Here is a 24,354-nt window from a genome sequence, read left to right as displayed (position 1 = left end):
TCACATCTCTTTTCCTCTTTCCTGTGCTCCTTCTGTTCTCCTTTCATCAGTGCTACAGTTAAGACTTCAGCAGAGGAGGACGCGAGAGCAGCTGGCAGACCAGGGCATCATGCCTCGTGAGTAACGTTTTCCAACTCTGAGCTGCCTCGCACTCATGAACACATGCACACACACCTTTCTGCCCCCATGCTTTTGTTGTCTCTAAGTAGTAATGGAGAAAGAAGTAGGGAACCTTCACTCCACACTTAACCTCAGCGATACTTCACAGGCCATTCTGATGTATTCCTACTTGATTCCTGACCAGAAGGCACACATAGTCTCTCTAGTGTGTTCTGGGTTGCCTCTGGAGTCTCCTCGTAGTAAGATGTGCCTGGAAGACCTCTATGGAGTTAGATTTGTTTCACAATTATTCAATTAAAAAAAATCATGTCAAACAAAAGGAGTAGTATTCAATCAACAAAAAAATCATGTAGAACAAAAAAAAACTTAAACTTTTTAATCATAAAAATAATTTTTTACGAAAAAAAAATTTTGAAAGATTTTTTTTGATTGAAGTCACAAATTTTTTGATTGAAACTTTTTTTTTTTTTTTGGGTTGAAACTTTTTAATCTGGGAAAAAAAGGGAGAAATAACGTTAACATTACAGGGAATAAAGCATGTCTATATGGGATTTATAGAAATATGGAACAAATCGTGTCCCGTACCGGTTCAATACGGGACACAACATTTAAACAGCCAAATACGGGTTGGGTGGCAACCCTATAGCACTTCAGCTGATGCTAACATTAGCTAGCCTGATATACTAAACCGGGAGCGCAGCACACAAGATATAGCAACTGTCCTCATAAACTGCATAAGACGTTATTCTCTGAATAAAGCATGGACACTTAGTAGCTGTTAATCAGTGTAATATTGTGAAGATTACTTATAATTTGATTTCTGCTACAGCGGCAAGCAAATGGCGGAGAAGTTCTGGGAAGGGAAACCTCACAGTCTGTCGCTTCAGTCACGCTCGTCCTTAAGCCCCCGCCCAGAATGTTCATGTAGCTTCGCCAAAGTTGTATAAGCAAGAAAACGAGTTCAACCAAAAAAAAAAGTTTCCACAAAAAAAAAAAAAAAAACTCAACCAAAAAAAAGTTTTGTTTTGATTGAATACTACTTTTTTTTGTTTGACATGATTTTTTTTTTATTTGATTGAATAATTGTGAAACAAATCTAACTCCATAGACCTCCAAAGCGAGGCATGCAGTTTGCATCCTGATCAGATGGTATCTTTACAGGAGCAGCTGCTCCATTTCAAGACATGGCTGATGGAGCTCCTTACCTTAACTCTAAGACAGTCTGGTCTAAAGTTACTCTCAGCCATTTTCTATCCAAGACCTTGTTCTTTCATTTATAACCCATACCTCACGATCATAAGAGTAAGGGTTGGTAGGTAGGTAATGTCCCAGGGAGGAGATGTTGTGAATGACATGCGTCTTCAGTCTCACATGAAGTACCAGGACATCTCTGAAGTGGCGGACTGCAGTTGTGGTCTAGATAAAGATGTCCAGAGATTGTTCTTCAATTCCCAATACAGAGGGTGTTCACTGACAAATCAGGCTACTCAGCTATTCTGGTAACGTTTACTCAACATTGTTTGGAATCTGACTGTTTAACCTTTGATTCAGGATGATGGTTTGGCTTTCAACCGAAAGTTGGGGAACTAGGATGACCTTTATCTTCATGGAAGTGGTTGTGGAGTTTAGTTGGTAATATATACTTTTTAAAGAAGCATTTGGTTCCATTGGTGTCTTTAAGTCATAACCTACAGTGAACACTGCAGCATATGCACCCAAGTGAGGAACAGCCCTGATGATAATCAGGACCTTTTGAGTCTGAGGCTATTGTCAACCAAATCAAGGGGGACTGCTCCCTCTAGGAGTCTCTTCCACAAACAAAGAAGTGAATGAATCTTGGTGTCCTGTTAGAATGGAGCTTGGTGTGGATAGATGGATTAAAGCTTTGTGTGCAGTAACTCAGGTGTTTCAATAACAGGTTAATGTTATTGAAGAAAAATCTGAGCCAAAACTTTGAAGTTCTAGGTTGGATGGTGAGCTCTTTTTGTATTTGGGCTTAGGCAATTTAAGTCTCAACCATCCATTGAATGACACTACAGAAAGCAGCTGATCTGGAAGCTGATCTCAAATGATTCAGACCAACATTAAAGTAAGCCAACTTGTGAATTGGATTTGGCCAAGTTATACATGCTGGTGGCCAGGTACTTGTGTTGCTAATGTGTATATATAACAGTGTTACCCTTAAAATTTAATGGGAGGCACTTCTGTAATTTCCAAGTCAGGATAATCATATACCTCACATCTTTGAAACTAAAAACTAGGCAAGTTACATGAGTCTCAGCAAAGCTGATGTTGTCAAAAGACATTCACTGCAGAATTAGGGGAGGTAAGTGACGTTGTTGATGTTCATTTTCAGAATAACTGGTACATTTAAGCAAAATTTATCGGGTGACAGGACTATTGATGGCTACAGATAAAGCAGGTGGATGTATTCATCCTGACAGGCTGCAAGCAGGCAGGTCGGTGAGTGACCGCCGAGGAATGCTCTCGTGATGGAAGAATCTCTCTGCATCAGAAGAGGCTGCAACTGTTAGGGGCTTAATTCAGAGAGCGGGAGAGAACCTGTTTACAGGGCCGTGCGCCATCAAAGAGAAGGCACGCCCGAGCACGACAACGTGCAGAGAAAGCTGCCATTTACAAGGCGAAGGCTTTGTTCTTTTAATGTCACATAAGTCCCAGCTATGATGACATGCAGGCCTGCGTGCTCCGAGTATTCTCCTAAATCCTCGCAGTTCCTGCGATTTATGGGGCCTCGTAATCCTCAGATCACTGAGACACCGCAGTGTTCACAGGTATTCTGTTTAGTTTTGACTGCCAGCAACCAGGCGAATGAAAACGTGGAGTTTTCTTTAATATTCATGAGAAAGTAGACCGAGACATGACACGGCAGAGAACTGCATGTACTATCGCCTTGAAGCAGAATTCAAGCCTCTTGAACTGTCTCACATTTTGTCGTGACACAAACTTCATGGTACTTTTTCAAGCTAATGTAAAGAAGTATTCTATTTGTCAATGTTACTCTAAAGCAACAAAATCTTGTATTTGCAAACATGGCAGCAGCGATGAGAAAGGCCAGTGCATTAGACCTTTCTTTCCTCCCATGCAGAATCAACAAGGTGACTGGGGGACATGGGTAGCAGACCAGGGATTTGTTGAATGATATCTCTGGCACCGTTTGCCATTTCACAGAGGCTCCAACCTCCAGATAAAGCCCTAGTAAGTGTGCGGGGGAACGGAATCCAGAGGTCCGGCTAGGCCCTATCAGTTTCTAGGAGTCTGTCACAGATAAGGCAACAAGGGGAAACGCAATTGGTCGACGGGAACTCGAGCTCTCTTTTAAAAAAGAAATTTCAATTGGCTGTTTATCTCTCTCGGTTGCAGGGAAGTGAGTTGGCGCTGTTTGTACTTTCCTTTCACTCAGGCCGTAGATTCCTTATCGACCGTTCCTACAGAATTCTGTCAATGGCACCGAAAGTAAGACGTTCCGAAAGGCGACGGCGGTACGGTCCTCCTCCTGTTGCCGCTTCTGTAGATGTGAATCTTCAAACGCTGGCTGCCTCAGCCTAGCTGTGTTATTCCTGCTGGGGAAGATGGACACGGCACAGGGTCTGTGTATACATTACCCAGGGAACATCTGGTGTTTATTAGACTATTCAAGAATCCGCCCCAGCCTCTCAGGCCTGACCGGCGTGTGGCCTGCATAGAAGCACACTGTCTCCCTGCTGGCCTCAGGTCTGACTCCACACACACATCCAATCTAATATTTCCTCATAAAGATAATAGAGCCGTAGCTGGCTGCAGGTTTACGGTGCTTTTTCCTGCTTGTGCCTTAAGATCCTCGTCTCCACGGCGGGGATGCTTTAAACCTGGATGGAGACACTTTTCGCCCATCCAGCTTCCCTCTCACTGTCATTCAGCTGGCATACAGTGCTGCGAAAACGTATTTGCCCCCTCACAGATTTCTTCTGCCGTTGCTTTTGTTTGTCATGACAACATTTTTCAGATCACCAAAAACATAAATAAATTATTACGGGAAAACCAGGCCCTTTATGACACTTCTGATAAACAGTGAGAAGTTCTAAAGGAATTTAGATCCACTCTTTGTTATAGAAATATTTTAACTCGGACACATTTAAGGGCTTTCTGGAATTAACTTCCTGATATGCCATGCCACAACATCTCAGTCATATTTAATGAAAGACTTTGACTACACCTCTCCAACCTCTTCTTTTTCCTTTCAATCTCAGTTTCTGAGGTGGACTTATTCATGCGCTTTGGGTTTTCTAAGATTAAGGTCACAAACTGACCACTGTTAATCAACTTTTAACTAGTGCCTCACTTACTAATTTCAGAAGAAAAAGCATTCACATTCTTTCAATCAATTGTTTGGTCACCAATGCTTGCTGCAGACTTTGTTCTATTTTAACCTTTCAACCTTTACAGCATTCAGCTCTGTCAGCAGATGTGCGTTATAACTTTCGGAGACTTTTGTACATCTTGCAAAGCAACTTGAATTATTATTCATGCTTAATTGTAAAATTTTACATGTTTGAATGCTGCTGCTAATTTCTGCAATTTAAACTTGCATTATCTGCTTCATTGGAGCTCATTATGCGTTATAGGAAATTTGTTTTTCCTCCTTTCATGATTTGGACTGAATTCTAAATTGTTTTGAATAATATTGCTTTTTCTTTTTAAAACGTTTCACAAATTATTCTGCAGTACAATGATCCTTTGTATTGTTTCCCTTTTCCCAATACATTCATATTTTTGTATGTCCACTTCCTTGTTGTCTCTACTTCTTTCATATCATTGATGCATCTTTTTACATTTTTCAATGGTCTGTCCTGACATATAATTGTTTCCTGTCAAATAATAAATCTGGTTTTAGATCTGAAAAAAATCTTCACATAGCTGTCGGTTTACCATAGGTCTGCATTCATTTCTGTCATCATTCTATTTTCTAGCTCTGTCTTTGTAGACGGCAATGCAAAGCAGGTTTAATTGCACATCACAAATTGGCGCTGTTAGCCAATGTCGCTAACTTTATTTGATTCTTTTATTAAATGGGTTTAGCTTTTTTGTTGTGATTAATTAGGTTTTACATGTATAGAACACAGACAGCATTGTAGAGAAGTGGTTAACAGAACAAAATTAGCCATGGTTTTCTAAAAATCTCCAGTTATACTGAGGTTGAATGCTGGAACCCAGATGTGGTTACTTCACACTCCACTCTCTGGAAACAACCATAGACCAGTGGTTAGAGACACAAGCATCCTGAGGAGAAAAGCCTGGACTATTGATCTCCTGGAAATTGTAAATGTCTGATCTGAGTGAGACATAAAGTACAATATTTGCTTTATCTGAAGTTTAATAATTCTTATCACACGCCATTCTTATTTTAGATGATTTTTTTGTGTGTGTTACTTTCAAATAAAGTATTTCATACCTGATGAAGTTTTCATTAAACAGTAATATTCCACCTTAGATGTCCAGAAGCTCCATATCTCTCATTTCTTCTTGGCCCACAATCCCGTCTCATCCCTCTGAAATCTCCAACTAAAATCATATTTGACCAAATAAGTGCGTTTGTTCTTTTATGCACTCGGATAATCAAACTGATTTAGTTTCTCAGCTCTCTGCTGGATAATCACTCAGCCTGGCGAATGCCGCAGATTGAACGGAGGCCATGCCAGGTTCTCGCTGGCCCTGATTATTTACCTTGGATTTAACAGAGAGAGAGAGTCTGTGGAAGATTCAGAATCTCACCAACCTCAACCCTTTAATTACCACCTCTCCATTTATTTTTCTACCACTCAAAGTGTTTGAAGGACTCACATTAGAACTGATCCAGCACAGGAACATTGATTGATGGGGGAAATCAAAGGACTGGACGTGTGGAGTGTGTAAACTGACGAGTGCATAAAATGACCTTTTCTTTAATATATGACATTTTTTGTACATTACAAAACATTTTTAGGATTCTGTTTGGCATTCTGCAGTATACTACAATGTTTATTAAAAATTAGCATTAGCTTAATTTCAGCATTCATTCTTTGATAGAAGTCTATCCGCATTTCACAACATCTTCCCGCTCTGCCCGCTAACGTTCCTCAAACCTTTCGAATTGAGAGAACATCTCTTGTCCACAACCCTCTTCAGGCAACCCCACAAATTTGCTGTCAGATATACTTCTGAACTTTGGCTAGGTCAATCAATATGTTGATTTGGATTTATGCTTGCTCTTATTAGGAAGTGTTGCTGACATCCTCTTTGTAGCCTCGTTGAGCGGTTTTTTCCTTTTCTTCCTCCAGTTTCAGTACTGTCGCTGTTCTTCCATGTTTTCTTAAATTATTGATGACTTTTTTTGTACCTGAGCTCAAAGGAGGCGCTGAGGTTCCCAGATCAGACATATACCTCACCTTGACTGCCTTGAGCTCCTATCTTTGAATGCCAAACCAAACCAGACTGGAGACAAACAGAAGGAATAGACTGGACTTTGCGATGCGAAGCCCTTGCTTTGGGTGTTAAAAATAATAAAAAAAGACAATAAAAGGCTAATTTGTGGGTCTTCTCATTCACAGTCGTAGATGGACTGGTCAAAACGCAAAGCAAACTTTCCAAAGGAGTCTCAAAGCATGAACACTACCCAGTCAGCTACTCCAGAGTTGTTGTCCCAGGCGTCCATGATATGAAGAAGACATTGGAAGAAGACTCATTACTTTTATGTTCATTCATATGATCTTGATGTCTTACTCTGCGTTATCTTGATCTCCCCTTTGACAACTCCTCTCTGGAAACTCTAGTTAGACTAAATCAAATTAAGTTTGCTGAGGAAATTACTAAGAAATGGCCTTTGGGCATGGCCCCCCACAGCAGGCAGAAATAAACATTATACCTTCAGTCAAGAAAGGTATTGCTGTGGGATCTAGCATATGAGCTTTTTGTGACTCCACAGTTGGGTGTCGGGCATCTTTCGAGTTCATCTCCCTTTGTAAAAGATCTTCGTCGGAACAACAGCGTACTGCTGTCGGTGTACAGACTAGATAGATGCAGGTTTTAGAAGCACACTAGATGAACTATAAAGCATATAAGAACGAGATCTTTTATTTTCCTTTGATACCGTATTAGATGAGTGACGTAATCTGTTGTAGCTATTGGGTAAAATATTCAAAAGATTCGCCCAGTAGTGCATCCTTTATTGGTTTTACCCATTTCTGTTTTCTTCCCTATTTTTAGGAAAGAGAAAACTGTTCAAAACAGGAATTATTTCCAGTTCAGGTTAAATCGTCAGTATTTGCAGATTCACCTGTAGATGTTTATTTGTGCTAAGATGGCTTCCACTTGTTTATCAATTCACATTAAAGTATATTTGTGTTTGAACTATTAAAATAGGCAGTCACAGGGAAAAGACACCATCTGTAAATTTTAATGGCATCACCACTGAGATTTGTCCGGAACCTTGAGTCTTAGTCATCACATTGCTTGGCTCTGGTCCTCCTAACACCACAGCACGTTGTGTAAAGGAGCCAAAGTGCTGCAGGCAGCTGGAGGACAGTGGAGGAGGAGGAGAGCTGCCTTTACTAAGACAGGCAGCAGCTGTATTTGCTTCCAGTCTTTTTCTGAAGAAATGTTCTCAAGCTTGAGTACGTACTTGTGCAGACATACCTGCGTGTGTGTTTACGTATGACCTCGGCCAAACTTCAGCTTTCTCTGGTTCCAGAAATGCACCTACAATTAAGGCACATGACAGAGACGGGCTGTTGCGCCCGCAGGATGAACCTTTCACCTAAAAGCTCTCTGTCTTCAGAGCCAACACTCCCATCCATTGGTTTGACCTCTGTCCGACAGATTTAGAAACGGTGCAAGCGCTAAGCCGGTCACTTAAAAAGTGGAAGTGTCAGCAGCGTGCCGGTTTCCTGTAATTCTGCCAACTCAATCTCCCGGTGACATGAAAATTACGTTAAACAGTCACAGAGGCGGGGACAACAGTGTGTCTGAGTGCTGAGAGTTAAACGTGAACAGGTGGGAGGAAATAGCCCTAAGTACAATGCTATGTACTGAGCAGTGTATTCAGCTTTGTGTGTATTGGTGTGTGTCTACTACAAGGTCATCGAGTTGCACAGAGTGGGCCTGGTGCTGTGACTGAAACCAGGGTCTGTTCCAGCCTTGTCACATGTTTGGATACAAAAAGACAATCTTGTACCCCTTTACACAGGCACTCACACACACGCACATACACATACAGGACAACCTGTACCATTTCCCTTCTTCTGGCTTTGTGCCTTCAGCTCTGTCTGATAGCTGCTGCCAGCTCCAATCAAAGCTCTGCTCCTTATCTGATGGGCCAATCAGCTTCATGGCAGAACTAAAGTAGGTTGTGTTGATCCCACATCCGGGCAACGTAACACCTCGAGTCTGACGTGTGGTAGTAGGTGTCAGTGACAGACTTAAACCAGCCAGATATGCTGGTTGTGATGTAGAACGATTAGAATACTGGGCCCCTGTGCTGGAAGACCGCACATCTTGTTTTCCCTAAAATATACTCTCGATTACATGCTTGAGGAAAATATTGGCTCTGCAACGATTATTATTTTACACCCAAATCATTAACATCTTAAGGTGACTGTTGCACTCTTACTTTGCTGGGTTGATTTAAGACAACAGGGTTGAGGTATGGATTTGACACAGCATGCTAGGTTAGAGTTTCAACCCAGAAACGGTTTTGAAGGTTGTAACTTTCAGGGTACCAAAGAGTGGCTTGTTAAGACTTAACAGCAATCAGGAAGCTAAAGCAATACATATACATATTTGGTCCATCAATCCGCTCTCTCCCCCTGGGAACCTTTTCATCCCCCGGTCCATATGAAACTTATTGGTTATAGGTCAGAATTTCTTGGGTGTGCTGAGTCCGACTATGCTGGGCCCTTAATGTGGCAACGAGCCCCCAACTGCCATTGTTCTACACTTCCAGTTAGTTACCTGAAAGAAATTTCCTACACTTTTCCTTAACCTACCTTTGTACAGGGAGAACATAAAATGTGCACACAGAACATTGCTGAAAACTGCTCTATTACATCTAATACATCTATGTTTAAGCCAGAATGTTTACTGTTATGGTTCATAAATGTATAAAATGCTTCAAAAACAATACTTAAAACACGACAACCTTTGTTTACTTTTCTCCAGATGCCAGATTTACAGCTAGTGTAAGAGTAATTGTATCATTTAAGTGTAATGGAAGCAGTTTTAACAAAATCTCAGTAGTCGCCTTTGTACAACTATCATTTCAGCTTCTATTGTACTCTAGAGCAGTATAAAGTACAAATAAACATTCTGCCATAATTACTTTGTGACAATTACACTCCCCTCAGCCCCTGAAGGGCATTTACTTCTCCACCTGTTCAGAGTTAAACTGAAATTAACTGGCTCTCCTCTCATTATTGGAGCTGTTGCCAATAGAGTTGCTCTAGTTTCCGGCTCACTTGACAGAGAAAACAAATGTTAAGGGTTAGACAAATTTTATAGCTCAGATCTGTGGAGTATTCCTGTGGTCCGTCTCACTTCTGATAATGTGGTCGTTTACAATTAATCTGATCCTGGAGTCACGCAATTTCTTTTCTCCCTGGTGAGTTAGTACCGACATTGTTTAACCCTAACCAAAAATGTTGCATCATGGATGCAGATGTAATCTTCACGTGCTAACTGATCGCTAACTGTTCCTCCCACAGTGAACCATGGCAAGTTCCCCAAGCAGGAGGACTCGTATGCCTTTGAGGAGGACAGCAGCAGCGAGAGTCTGTCTCCGGAGCAGAACCACAGTGATGAGTCACAGGGCTCAGCCTGCCCTTCATCTGACGCCGTCGGCAGTACGGCCTCCTCCTCCTCCTCACCTGCCCTCACCAGCCCACGACAGGTACAACCCATTGCTTTGCCTGTCTTTTTCCATCCCTCCATCAGTCTCTTGCCAGTACCTTCTCACATTCGTGCCTCTACTGCCCTCCTGTGGTGACAGAGTGAAGTCCACTACCCTAACTGTTAAACTGGATTTCGATGTATTGATGCCAACAATGGTAACAAGAAATAAGAAATGTAGCTGACTAGGATACTTTATGTGAAACTTGCAATCAAGGAGTTGCACTTATGGCTGATTCATGTTGAAAAATACTTCTGAATACTTTTACAGTGCTTACATAGAAGCGAAGATGTATAAAAACAGGTGCTTACTAGTGATCTTTTCCCAAAATATATGTTAGTGTCATTCGTTCTGCTCAGTAGATTTCTGCCGCTTGTTGTTGGGGTTTTTTCCCACTTAATTCCTGTCTCCTAAATACTCAATAAAAGCCCGACTAATTATTCTAAACGTCTTTGATGAAATATAAATGAATGATTTCTAATTTTAATCTTAGTCCCATGTCAAGCTTTATATGTTTTCTACAAAAAAAATGATCCATGGAGGTATTTTATTAATCCAAAGAGTAGAGCTGCACAATATGTCAAATCACATTTGTCATTGCAATATCAATACATATAGATGGGTGTGGTATTTTCACAGGGTAGTGCAACCAGAGGCCCGCCAGACCAAAGCCAGGAAGAAGGCCTGTCTTCCCCTAACACCAACCAGGTAGCTCCACCAATACCGGTTCCTGCAATAGTCAAGGTTAGCAATCTTTGAATCTTGTTGTCATCGTCCTTTTGACGTGCCAACCGACCAGTTTCGCTTCCCTTTTCTGAACAGTCCAAGACGTCGGACAAGAACCGACATAAGAAGCCCAAAGATGTGAAGCCAAAAGTAAAGAAGCTCAAGTACCACCAGTACATTCCTCCAGACCAAAAGGTGGAGAAGTCTCCTCCGCCCATGGACTCAGCCTACGCCCGACTCCTGCAGCAGCAGCAGCTGTTCTTGCAGCTTCAGATCCTCAGCCAGCAGAAACATACTCACACACATTCACAGATGCAGCAGCCACAACAGCAGCACATACACTCCATGCAGGCCCATGCCCAGCAGAGACAGCCCACCTTCAGCTACCAGCCTCAGCTGCCAGCCAGCACCCAGAAGTAAGTCACACCACTTACAAAATTGACCTCTGCCATTGAAAGACGTCAGATTGGAGATGATGTCCAATAAAGACTAGCTACATAAGACTGGCTATTTTGTTGTTCATAACGAAACCTTATGTTTTTCCCAGAGATTGATCTGTTTCAATGTTCTGTTTCCAGGGGCAACAGTGAGCACGTGCCATCTTGCGCCTCTAGTGGTCCTGCCAGCAACTCAAACAGCAACTCCTCTTCTCCAGTCAAGAACACATTTCCCAATCAAAACAACGTTTCACCTGTCAAAGTTGGTCCACTACCTGCTAATCTGGATGACCTTAAAGTAAGTCTTATTAGCAATTAAAAGTCAAAGTGTTGGTGCAGTATGTAACTTTTACAAAAATATGGTTTTTACATATTTGTTAAAACTATCACCATGTTGTGACGGTACGGTGTGAGACAGAATCTTTGAAACAGATGCAGCTCCACCACCTCCTTCCAGTGCTCCTATTGCCATATGCAAAATGCACCGCTCCTGATCAAAAACAACCAATCAGAGTCAGCAGGAGTGTCTTAGCATTGTCAGTCATGCACGTTTATGTGGAGAACAAACTTACTGTTATAGGAAAACTTTTTATCCACCATCATCGCTGGCCATTCTAACTAGTCTGAGTTTTGTTATTTTACAGTCAGGTCATAATGAAAGTTTTATATGTAAAGAAAAAAAAACTTATTTTTTTTCTAAAAAAGTTACATGCTTTAATTTTAACAGTTATTCTGTATTTATATTGTTTCTATATTTTGTCTTGCAAGGTTTCCGAGCTCAGGCAACACTTGCGCATTCGCGGCATGCCTGTTTCAGGGACCAAACAGGCCCTCATCGAACGACTCCGGCCCTTTAGGGACTCCAACGCGGACTCCTCACCGTCAGGGTCCTCCGACATCACAACTTTAACTTTTCCAGTCACACCCACTGGTTCCCTGTCTTCCTACCAGTCCCCATCTTCCTCCAGCAATCTGTCGCAGGGAGGATACTTTCCCTTCCCAAGTACCTCTTCCACGCCGCCCATCTCTCCAGCCTCCTCTGATCTGTCTCTCAGCGGCTCCCTCCCAGACAGCTTCAGTGATGTGCCAATGTCCTCTCCAAACCAGTTCAACCTGCAGCCATCCCCGACCCAAACTGCCATAGAGGATGGCCTGGGTGCAGGAGGAGGAGGTGCCAGGGTGTGTGGAGGGAACCAGAGAGTGGGAGAGGACGAAAGGAATGATGGAAGTCTGGAAGCTGAAAAAGATAAGATGCTGGTGGAGAAGCAGAGGGTCATCGAGGAGCTGACGTGGAAATTGCACCAGGAGCAAAGACAGGTGAGGAACTCCCTAATGAGATGTTGTACTTTACCAATACCGATATTAACCGGTCGCACTTTGACCAATCCACCTCTGATCATACTTGCTAGGTTGAAGAACTGAAAATGCAACTTCACAAGAGGAAACGCTCCTTTGGAGCGACTGAGGACGCCATCCCTCCACTGCCTCACTCCTCAATGCTTCACCAACAGCAGGCCACACCTATGATGGGCCAGCATTTTCTGGGGGTGACAATCAAGCAAGAGCCTATGTCCTTGTCCTCTAGTTGTCCCTTGTCTTCGTCCAAGCAGCTCAAGAGCCCTCCTGGCAGCTGCATGGACGATATGGGGTGCTGCAACAATCCCATACCAAATCTAGGGGGTGGTCCTGGTGGGCCACAATGCATGGACACAGACCCTTCCTCTGCCAGCCCCTCCACCATGTCAGCCTTTCTGAGTCCCCAGTGTTCTCCGCAAGATTCTCCTGTCGGAAAACCCACCAGCAGCTCCCAGCCTCCGTCGCCTAATAGCCCCTACCTGCTGTCTCCTCTGCTGGGGAGAGACAGTTGTGGACACCCCCGTGGACAAGGCAGAGGTCACAACATGCAGGTACAAAGTACACCCTAAACACAAAGCTAGTACTCAAAGCACATTCATGAATCAGAATGGCTCATTCAGTGATCGCCATGAGAAAATCATTCACAAAACGTGAAGGACGTTACAGGGAAGCTAAAGAGACCCAAAGAAATCTTTATCTGTAAAACATTTTGGAAACCATGTATAATCTTAACTTTCACTTCAGTGAAGTGCTTCTTTGTGTTAATCTTTCACATGAAATACTCCAAAATTCTTGGAAGTTTGTTGAAACATGACAAAATCTGGAAAGTGATATACTTTTTAAACTTCAACAAATAATTTTACAGAATGGTTGTTTCCATTTATGAGCCTTTCTTCTATGAACTCTAAATCTTTGATTGATCTAATTGATTGTCGTTACATCCTGCCTGCTGCAGGTGCAGCAGAGGACTGGTAGCCAGCCGTTAAACTGCTCTTATCCTTCGGACCAAAGAAGCCTTCAGGCTGCATTTCCCAGCTCACCTGACTGTGGTCTTAACCACAGCGGCCCCATCAAGGCCGAGAGTCAGAATATGCAACCAAAGGTAAAGGTGTAAAAGATCTGAATGTTTGTCTTGTTGTGACATTAGTCAGGTTGTGTTATCTAACTGAATCACCTCCCATCCATGCCGTTTCCTCCTTCTCTTTGTTCATTTCTGACCTGTCTCTGAATTGTCTCCTTGGTATGAGGCTCATTGTCCCTCTTCTCATATCTGTTACATGTTATCACACTCTTTTACACGAGTAAACCCATTTGAAACGCCAATTAATCTTTACATAACAACTGTGACGAGGTTACTCAGACGTGGAGCCCTAATTTCTGGTGTTTCTTCTGCATCTCTAACTTCGTGAGCTCCCCTACCACATGCTAATGACACTTTTCACTTATTTCTCATATAGATGTCAGCATTGCCATCTTCCCGGCATGTTGGCCAAAAGTGCCAGGTCTCCCCCCCTGCCTTCAGTAGCTCAGATTCAGATGCATCTGACTTAAGACAGCCCCCATGCTATGAGGATGCAGTGAAGCAGGTAAACTCAATTCTATGCTAAAAGAAAATTAGTGGAGTTTGCTGGCCAGGGAATTCATTTAAATTTGTGCAGTTCCAATTACAGTTTTCTTCTCTCTTTTCTTGTTTTTGTGTCTCAGACAATCCATCACTTTTGTCTCACCTGTTTGTCCCAATCATTGCTTCTATCACTGCATGAACATTCAAACCCTTCTGACAAGTCTGAAACAAGATTTTTCCTAAAGATTGAGTTTGCAAAGTTGCCAGGAAACATGCATGTTTTTGTGTAAATTCTCTTTAGTTGTCTTATCAAAAATACTAGATAATATAAAATCCAAATAAGAAAAAATAAAGTCTTACTCATTTACACTCTTGGAGCTACATTCAGTGAGAGCCAAAGAAAATAAATGGAGCTTCTGGATTTGCTGCTTTGAAAAACTCCAGCCAATAGCATGTGAAGTAACATCACACCTTGGTAATTCAGCTTCCCATGCTGCATTTAATTTCAAATATTTTAGATGAGCTCTCCGTAAAAACCACAAATAATTTGGAGTTTCGTTCCACAGACATAGACATCAGATACAGATCTGCAAATAGGCGGGGGTCCACTATACAGGGCACTGAAATATGTGGACATATGTCCCTACAACATTTGGGATATTTATTTTACTTGCACTAGATTCACTAAATACTGGTGACCTGCCAGGGTGTACAACCCCTCTTGCCCGTGGAGAAAGGCACCAGCACCCAGCACTAGTAAACCAGGAATCTTCAAACCTAGTCACCAACGGCCGGTACCATGTAACTTTTACAGATGTCCCTTGTCAAACGCACCTGAATCAAATGGAAGATTTACATCCTTTGTATCCAGGCAAGTTCTCCAAAGACCTGCTAATGACGTGGTTATTTGACACAGATGTGTTGAAGCAGAACCAGTCCTTGAGCACTGGATTTGAAGACTCCAGTACTAGATCATTGGTTACCAGTAGCATGCTTCACAAAGAGACATTGTTTAATGTATTTCCAGTGGAAACCATCAGAACCTGCTTCAAGAATTTATTTTGACTTATATTGAGGTCCAATTTACAACCATTTTCATTAGGGATACATGTATAAAAAATTTGGACTGATACACACACAAATATCAACCAGAAGGAAATAAAAGTTGGTTGATAATATCGGCCCAGTTTTACTTAAACCGATATCGATAAGTTAAAAAAATTACTAAAAATCGGTTGATAACGTTGTTGATGCCGATATATCATGCTTCCTTAATTTTCATGCTTCTCCTCTGAAGGTTTAAGGGACTTCTGGAGCTTATAATGGGAAATTATTGAATGCACTCACGTCAAAGCTGAGTGATTCAAACAGCTGATTGATAAGAATTTCTCTCTATTGCACTTTCAGCAAATGACCCGGAGTCAGCAGATGGATGAACTGTTGGACGTGCTCATAGAAAGTGGAGGTAAGCAGAATGTCTGTTTAGCTTTTAGAAAGTCTAGTCGCCCCCAAAATTAGTCCTGGGAGTAAAAACAGCTTGTAAATCTGATGTAAAACACCAGACAAAAAAATAAAATCTGAGTTTTATGGGAAATGTTGGCATCCACTTCCTCGAAATGCTAAGACAATCCATCCTTTCCTTTCTCCTTAAGAGATGCCAGCTAACGCAAGAGAAGAGAGGGAGAGGTCCTCTGTAACACAAGTTGTGCCTCACATTACTGTGTCCCCAGGGTGTCCCGGCCTCCTCATCCCAAGGTTCCACTGGCACTACGAGCACCTGTCCCCCAACCAGATACCCTACGACCATGCTGCCAATCACGCCACCGAGAGCCACCTGCAGACTCTGCTGGGTAACCCTATGGGACGGGGAGGGGAGATGGGGCTCCTTAAAATGGCCACCGAGGATGGACACCAGGAAGAGGAAGGGAACAGAGACGCCGAAGAGTACAGCAGCCTCCACAGCCACCACTGCCGCCCCCAACATTCCCAGCAGGACAAACTCCAGACCAACAGAGATCGTCTAGACACGCCTCTGTCACCTGGTAGCAGTAAGGTGTTCGCCGTCCCTGAGGTCCAGGGGATGGTCAGCATGGCCTTTAGCGAGACGCCGTGGGAAACCATGGAGTGGCTGGACCTGACGCCTCCCAGTTCCGCGACTGCTTTCGGCGGCGCTGCTCAGCCCAGTGCACCCAGTATCTTTAACACAGAGTTCCTGGATGTGACGGACATTAACTTGAACTCTGCCATGGACCTTCAACTGGAGCATTGGTGAAAGCAATAATGCCAACATTAATACCAAAGAACTATTGAATTCTTCCCTAGATGGCTTTAGTCTAAGTGTGAGAAGTTCCTCTTTGCTGTCGTACAGTGGAATATTATTTTGTTTAGTCGTCTGAAGTTTGACAGCCTAAAGAGATGTTATGACATTTTATCTTGAATCTTAACTTTACTGAACTTATTTTCCACCAATGTCATCGTAACCAAAAAGAAAAAACCCAGGTGCTTTTTGATACAATTTGTGTCCATTTTGAACATTGATGCGCACAACTGTCACTGAGTTGAGGACTGACAGTGGACACGTGTAGTACTTTCTGTACGCACCATCAGTGTTACACCACCTAGACTTGAAGACGGAATTTGCCAATCACTGCATACCTACAGAGTGAATATTTGTGTTACTGGAAAAAAAGAAAGAAAAATCCCCCAAAAAGACTAACAAGAATATCTGGATTTCATAGAAGCGGCCAAATTGTAAATATCACAACAGTTTTGGAAAATCTCACATCTACATGCTGTTGTCAAAAGTGTGGGAGAGAGTACAACTCAAAAATGAAGTGTATAATACAACCTTTGATGTAAATATGGTACATATATATATATATATAAAAACCTCACAGAGCACCTCTTGCTTAATACACATTTGTCACAGTTTGCTTGAGCTTTGAATATAGGAATGGTTGTTGTTTTTTATACATATCTACAGTTTCTGACATATTTATGTTCATATGTTCAGGAAGACATAAAGGGGAAAGCGATGTCTGAGGAATCTTTGGTCTTATCAGTTTAAACCAAGAGACAAACTGTGCCTTACCTGCAAAACATGCTTATGAATAAAAATTCCCAGCTTTTTACTGATGACTCTACAAAAGCTAAGAGGCATTTTAAAAGCTACAAAAAGTCATCTTAAAAAAAAGAGATAATTTTATATGTAATTTTTGTCCTCTTAAATTGCAACATCTCTATTTCAAAGTTGATCACATTTATTTATTTTGTGATTTTGTATTTATACTTGATGTTGTATTTATGCTGACATTCCTTTGATACTTTCTTGATGTAACCAAAAATTATATATATTTTTTGGACCACTGACTCTTTTAGGCTAAGCAGTTTCAAAATGTGAGGAAAAGCGAAGAAGCCGACCTAAAAAGCCACATTATCTCAAATGACAATTATCGATTGTGTGAACCGTCCATTGTAAGCACTTGTGAATAGAAAAAAAATGTAATATATTCAAATCTTAACTGTGAATATTTCTAAAAACTCCCCCTACAGCCAGCAGACATATTGGTCTGCTCAACATGACTCAGATCAGTAATGTTCTGAACACTCTAAAAAGTAAGAGTTTGAATTTCTATAGTATCTTCTGAATGTATTGAAAGAAAATACACGAAGATACCTGTATGTCTTCTAAATATGTAGCATCATCCACAAAGCAATGTCAAGGCTATACAACATTGTCAATCCCATAATATTCCAAAGTTCTTGCAGCAGAAAGCAAATTTTTACACATATTGTATAAAAATACAATAATTTTTATTTCTATTGTCTGACATTTATGCATTTGGTACCTGGGCCTTCATAGGGACTTTGCTGATTTAATCCACCACTATGGCCTTACAAGTATACAAACCACCAACACTATAGTATAGTAAACAAAAAACGCAATATAACAGGGTTCAGGTATTACAAAGGTTTGTTCAGTCCTTACATAAACGTTAGTATTGGATTTTCGGATTTCAAGTATCCTGGTCTAAATGCAACATCCAAACCACGTATTTAAATGCGTCCTGACGTGATTTAAATACCACGTCCTAAATACGTGGTATTTAGGACCACGTGAATCCTAAATACCTGAGCCCTATCCAATTAAATATAGAGAGAAGATATATAGATATAAGTGGGTCGACATAATTTGCAGCACCGTTTGTTTATCAATTAGCCTAATAATTAATTATGAGTTTTTCACCTTTTGTGAGTGAATACTATTGTTATAACAAAAAAAAATCTAGTTTGGACACTTCCAAACATCTGCACTACATCCAATTGTCCCCCCAAAAAAAACAAAAGTAAAGCACATAATACTCACTCAGTTGCAGATTATTTCTTCACAGACAAAATACATCTTCTTCTTTTTGCGAAGACAAACTTCAATCACGTTTCAGTTCCATCAACAAGTCCTTCTCTATGGCCTTGTATTTTTGACAAATCCTAGCCATTTAATAAAGTGGTACCGCTCACGCCTGAGACTTCCCGGTCTTCGCGATATCAAGTTGTTCAGAAAAAGTCTGCCATGAAAATTTATATTTCTTCTTTTATCATGAGAGCAGATGAGCTTCTGCATCTTCTTAAGACATTGGATACAAAATAAAAATAATTTCACACACATTAACAAGAGCAACATAGTTTCCTGGCGATGTGCTTTGCTAGCAAAACTTGACGATTTTGCTACAGCTTCACTCTGACCGTCCAATCAGACGGCGGAAAACCTCTGACACCACTTCAAGCAAGTGTTGTGAATCAGCGAACCTGAAAGCTGATTGGTTAAAAGAACCGTTCTGTTCGTTTACTGGACGTAAACCTGTTGTACAGATTCTGATTGGACGCAACCCCGATAATCCACGCCGACTTGTAGGAGAAGCCTTGCAGCCAAGTGAGACGTTGTTAACAAACAACAAAAAACGTCTCACTTAAATAAGTTTTATAAAATTTTTGGAAGTAAATTAATAAAATTTAATTGAACAAAAGTTAGAATTTGGGTTGTGAACATCTTAGGGATTCTGATAGGCCTGAAGAGAAGGCTTTATTGGCTCTGTCGGCCCACCGCTGCTATTGCTATTGTTTGCAAAGCAGCTAATACAGGAAGGAGCGTTTATTTTTCCTCTGTGCTGATTGGTTGTACTCACAAGAGCTGAAATAATGAAGAGTAAATATTAACTTCTGTGCCTGGTAATGAATATTATGGTATATTTGGTGTGTGAATGATTAAAATACGCAGATATTTTTTATAAGGAGTCTGATATTCTTGGGGTCCAGCTACAGCTACAGCTACAGGGTAGGGACCACTGCGGCCTAACCCCTGCAAATACCAGATGTCCACCTTATACTTTATGTTCGATTCCCTCTTCTTCCCGCAAATGTAACAAAAAATCGTTATGGCCAACTTTTCGATTTTAGTTTCTCCTTAGTCCATGGCATGTCTCCAAAAATTAAGGCCTTTACAAATTGTAGTGTTTTTCTTTAATCTCCTTTTTGGAACAATGACTCTGAGTGGCCTTTCAAAATGTGAATAATATCTCACCAGATTCAGACAGCATCTTCACAATGTATTTTTTTAATTTTATTTTATTTTATTTTAACTTTTGTTAAAAGTCAGGCTCATGTTACCCAAAAATTAACCTTTCTTGTAGAGGTCCATAACTCTCTTCTAGGTATCTTGGCTGATTTCTTTAGTTTCTTTTTCATGATGTCACACAAGGGAGTAATGTTCTTGGAGGGATTGGCTTAAACTGCATTCAATTATACTTGGATATGAATATATCTGAAGCTCATAAAGCCTTGACATTACCATCTGGTCTTTTTTAAAGTAAATAAAATAATAACCTTGGTGTGCATAAACCTCTGAATTTGATGAAAGTGATAAAATAAAATCCCAAAAGTCATCATTATTGCATTTAGCTAATATAAATAATTGTAATCCTAACTTACCTTAAAGGTTCAGTTGTATTGAATGTCAGAGAATTGTTTTTCTTTTTATACAATGTGCATATCTCTGGTTTCAACATTGTATATCTGGTGAAAACCCCTAGAAGGCATAACCAAGGTCTGTAAATGACGAGGTGGCCAAAAAAAAAGCACTAACCGAAATTAAAATGCAGCTTGACAAATTTCTAGTCATAATTTCTATAAACTATTTTAACGATTTTATTTGACACAATGTGGTTATATATCAATGTGTGGGAAGCATTGGTTTAGAGCCAAAAGGGACATTTTGGGCAAGTTTGGTTGTTTGGATGATGGAAAAGACATGTAGAACATTTGCGATGGAAAAATTTTAATAATTCAGTGTGAATCATAAATTCCAGACAGAACTGCTGGCTGGAAATTCAAGCCATAAATGCTCTTGAACTTAAACTGCTATCACATTTTATCTATGACTTCTTAGCTTTTAGCTTTAACAAGGAGTTAATTAATTTGACCTGACATTATTAAAATGCTAATATAAGGTTAAATATAGATGTAAATTATAGGTTTGAAACTTGATTTAGACATCCGCTAAGCTAAGCTCTCATTTATATTGTATATTTGAAAATATAAAGATCTGGGACTTGTAGGTAAACCCGTCCTGGCTGCTTTAGGAATGCTAATTAGCAATTAGCTAGGAATTAGCATTCCTAAAGCAGCTAGCACAGGTGTCTCTTCTCTTTTTGTTGGAGAAGACACAGCAAATAATCCCCAAATATGTTGACTTTGATGGGGCTAAATTTAATCTACTTTTTGCACTCATCAGACCTTTCCATTTAACATTCCAAATTAAATCCAATTCACCATCACCCTCTGTTTTATTTGCCAAAACTATCTTTGCTAGGAAATCTGTCCCATTCTTGATTTTTTTTTCCAAACAAGTATGACTCAATATAAAGGTATAACTTTAGTAAAAGTGTATTATTTAAGATGTTTGAATTTGGGCGAGAAACTGACAGGATTTATTTTTGTTATCCATAACATCCTGTATCTGCAGTCATTGCCACTTTGACATAGTTCTGTATAGTTCCCCATGCATTTTTTGGTAAATGGATGAAGAAACGGTATTGGAGCTGCTTTTCTTTTCCATTCCAGAGCCTCATGAAAGTCTAACAACAGATGTAATCAGAGTGACGGCCAAAGGTGCGTCCTGAAAGATGAATTTTCAGGTTCCAAGCTGGGGGCTGGGGGAAAACCCTACTGTAATGACCTCGAAACTCCAAAACATATCCAATATGGCTGACCTGAGTAAGAAAGTTGCTTACTCTTAAGATGTTTGTTTGCCTTTCTGATGGCTTTCAGTGTCAATAATTCAGTCAGACATGTATTTGTGAACATGTGCCATTATTGTCTGATTTTTGAAAGCTGTTAATCCTGAGATCCAAACTAAGAGTCGAGTAATAATGTACAGCATTATCCTTGAGTCGGATATTGAACTGTTGCTGCCATAAATACGAAGCAGAAATGAAAGTGAAAATATGTGTATGACAAGTCTACTCTGTAAAATCAGGTTTGACTTTATCATTTTTGACCGTTTTACGCTTTACCTATGGACATGTTTAATGGTTTACACGGTTTGATTCCATCACATTCAAAGTTGTTCTCACGTTCTGTCTTAAATATGTTTTCCAGTCCTGTTCACCCATCTGGCCTTATTCGCAATAATTCCCCTTATTCAAGGCCAAAAAAAAAAAAAAAAAAAAAAAAAAACATCTGACAGAAGCTTCCATGTTGCTTGGCCACCAACTTGCCTTTTGTCTATTGTTATAAAAAAAAGAGGGTATTGTGGATTTATTTCTGTATACAGCTGAAAGAGCAATAAAAATGATCACAGCTAAGTATTTTCAGTTTTTTTTTTATTCGTGTTCCTAAGCAGCACACAAGACAGACACATTTTCAGTCTTTTTCATGGGGAACTTTAATTGTAACCCTCAATAAACATACATTATAATATTCATTGCCCTTAATATCATCTTATATTCTAATATCAACATTCTGGTAAATTGCAATTTGTACAACATGCGTTTCCAGCTTCCTGGAAACGCATCATCCTGTGACAAACCCCGCAGATCTGCAGGGAAAACGGCGCCATCTACTGCCACTCCGGAAGGAGACAGGAGTACAAGGCCTGACAAGAACTCCTTATGACAGAATTTAATCTGGTGGTTGTAATGTTTTGCTTTCCCGAACAGGTAAAAAAACAAAACAAAAAAAACAAACAAAAAAAAAGACCGTTCACTGTTCCTAACGAAATGACCCGATGTACACCCGCACAATGGGAGGTATGGCACAGCTAACAGCTGTAGAGACCCATAATAAACCAAATGTATGCATTTTCATTGACTATCATAATGTAACGACACCAGTGATACTTCAACAGACTGATAATATTTAACTAATCTTGTAAATTGTTATAGTTGAATTGTACAACCATTTAACTGAGCATACAGCCCATTTCTAACATCATGCAGGGTGCTGGTATGGTTTTATCCGCTACATTCTTACTATTAAAGCACCATTAAAGTATTTGAAACATTTCTTTTGGCTCAACGCCACTGAAAAAAAAACAGATGTGACTCAGATAAACTCCCAAAACAATAAAATAACCTCATTAAGAATAATACTCATTAAGAATAAGATGATGGATCTCTACAGTGTTGCGTGAAGTGTTTTGTTAAGAAGCTACCTCCTTGAAGTCTGACTGTTCTTCTCAGGTCTTCGTAGTCAGACCTGTCCTGGGACACCACGACACGATTGGGTCAAACAAATCGATAGGCGAGGAAATGGCACGATGGGGTTCAGCCCCCGACGCATGCTGAATCACTGGAGGACATGCAGGCTCCAGGGTGACCTGAGGGGTCAAAGGGCGGGAGACGAAGCGAGGAGGGTCTTTCCTCCTCTCAACAGTTGTGGTATGGAAGTTGGTAGCATGTGATTAGCAGCATTTTACCGTTGTTCCGTCTATTTCTTTAATTTGACAGAAAGAAGCTGTCAGAACATGTGCAGCTGTAGTTACTACTGCATGCCTGTGGGTGGCAGCATGGAGGATCTGTGATCATGATGTGTGAGTTTGACTGTACAGTGCTAAGACAGGCTGTTGAGGAGAAACAACAAACAAACAAAAAAAAAAACAGTCTATATGGTAACATTTCTCAGTACGAAGCCACATCTCCTCTCCTGTCTGACATGATGACCATGTTTTCGGAAAGAGCCTTAAAAGATCTGAGCAGAACCTGCCAAGAACAGCAGGTGAGGTTGGCTATATACATATCTATTTACATCAGTGAAAACAACATCCGAAAGTAACGTTACACCAGGCATTGTAGCATTGGATTAACTTCAGGTTTGATTCTCTGTGTGTGTTGCCTTATTGTTTTAGTCACAGAACTAAGCGTCTTCCTGTTTCAGAAATCAGCTGGTGATAATGTTCATGAAGATATATGAGCGTGTCTCTCAAGTAGAACCTTATTTATTTACAAAAAATGCACTAATATTTATAGAACAGAGTTTGTGGTCTAACAAGGAGGAAACTGTATGATTTTTGCTAAATTAGCAAAACATATCAGTTTATAATGTATTTATCTGTTAGGTGTGACAGCTTTAGCTAGCTAACAGTTAGCTAAAATTTCTGTTAGCTAGAACTTGTATCTGGGTTAGCTAGCCGTTTGCTACAGCTAGTTAGGCCTCTTGTTAGCTAGCTGTTTGCTACAGCTAGTTAGGCCTCTTGTTAGCTAGCTGTTTGCTACAGCTAGTTAGGCCTCTTGTTAGCTAGCTGTGACAAAATAAACAAAAGCACTATTAGTATGGATTATTTTCCTTTGAACTATATTTATATAAAAACAGTAAACATACTTTTTTCTTTGTCTGGTACTCCATGACGCAAGTATGTCTTAAACTGTAACTTATGGTATTTTTGATAGCCAGTCAAATGTAAATCTGTTTAAAAAGGAATTTATATAACACTGGCAAGCTAATAACTTTTGGTAGTTTTAAATTATTAATGTATATATTCCATGTCAATGTACAAGTAGCACCTGTTCTCAGAAAAAACAGGCCTTTGGTTGTTTTTTTTTTGTTTTTGTTTTTTTTTTTTTTTACATTTTTTTGGTTAAATGTTTGGTTTTCAATGCTTTGCAAGTTTCTTTGGATAAAAAGTAACAATTGCAGGTCACCTATTTAATCAGTTTGAAAAAATATCAATCAAAGATCCAAAG

General features: G+C 40.3%; 1 protein-coding gene across 4 annotated transcripts; it reads left to right on the top strand.

Annotated features, from left to right (window-relative positions):
* On the top strand, positions 1-23,914 carry myocd (myocardin). 4 transcript variants are annotated; one of them, XM_015060825.1, is made up of 12 exons: positions 1-116; positions 9,852-10,036; positions 10,676-10,780; positions 10,859-11,178; positions 11,341-11,497; positions 11,968-12,516; positions 12,609-13,106; positions 13,511-13,657; positions 14,013-14,141; positions 15,527-15,584; positions 15,772-18,191; positions 18,230-23,914. In XM_015060825.1, exons 1-11 carry the CDS (start codon positions 110-112, stop codon positions 16,389-16,391), a joined length of 2,775 nt encoding a protein of 924 aa, XP_014916311.1. In that variant the 5' UTR covers positions 1-109; the 3' UTR covers positions 16,392-18,191; positions 18,230-23,914. The 4 variants fall into 4 exon arrangements, with proteins under 4 accessions (XP_014916311.1, XP_014916307.1, XP_014916309.1 ...); XM_015060821.1 differs by having other exon boundaries at positions 27-116; positions 10,676-10,744; XM_015060823.1 differs by lacking the exon at positions 14,013-14,141 and having other exon boundaries at positions 27-116; positions 15,850-18,191.
* The last annotated feature ends 440 nt before the right edge of the window (positions 23,915-24,354 follow it).

Source organism: Poecilia latipinna, unplaced genomic scaffold (genome assembly GCF_001443285.1).
Source record: "Poecilia latipinna isolate Pla-1442-1.1 unplaced genomic scaffold, P_latipinna-1.0 Scaffold1747, whole genome shotgun sequence".
Taxonomy (NCBI): domain Eukaryota; kingdom Metazoa; phylum Chordata; class Actinopteri; order Cyprinodontiformes; family Poeciliidae; genus Poecilia; species Poecilia latipinna.
The sequence above is the reverse complement of the archived record's forward strand: the minus strand, read 5'-3'. Positions and strand labels throughout refer to the sequence as shown.

Bases quoted from the DNA above. Each gene is read 5' to 3' on its own strand.
- myocd (XM_015060825.1), top strand. The intron at 10,781-10,858 runs GTTAGCAATCTT...TTTTCTGAACAG, and splicing joins CGGTTCCTGCAATAGTCAAG to TCCAAGACGTCGGACAAGAA. The intron at 13,107-13,510 runs GTACAAAGTACA...TGCCTGCTGCAG, and splicing joins GCAGAGGTCACAACATGCAG to GTGCAGCAGAGGACTGGTAG.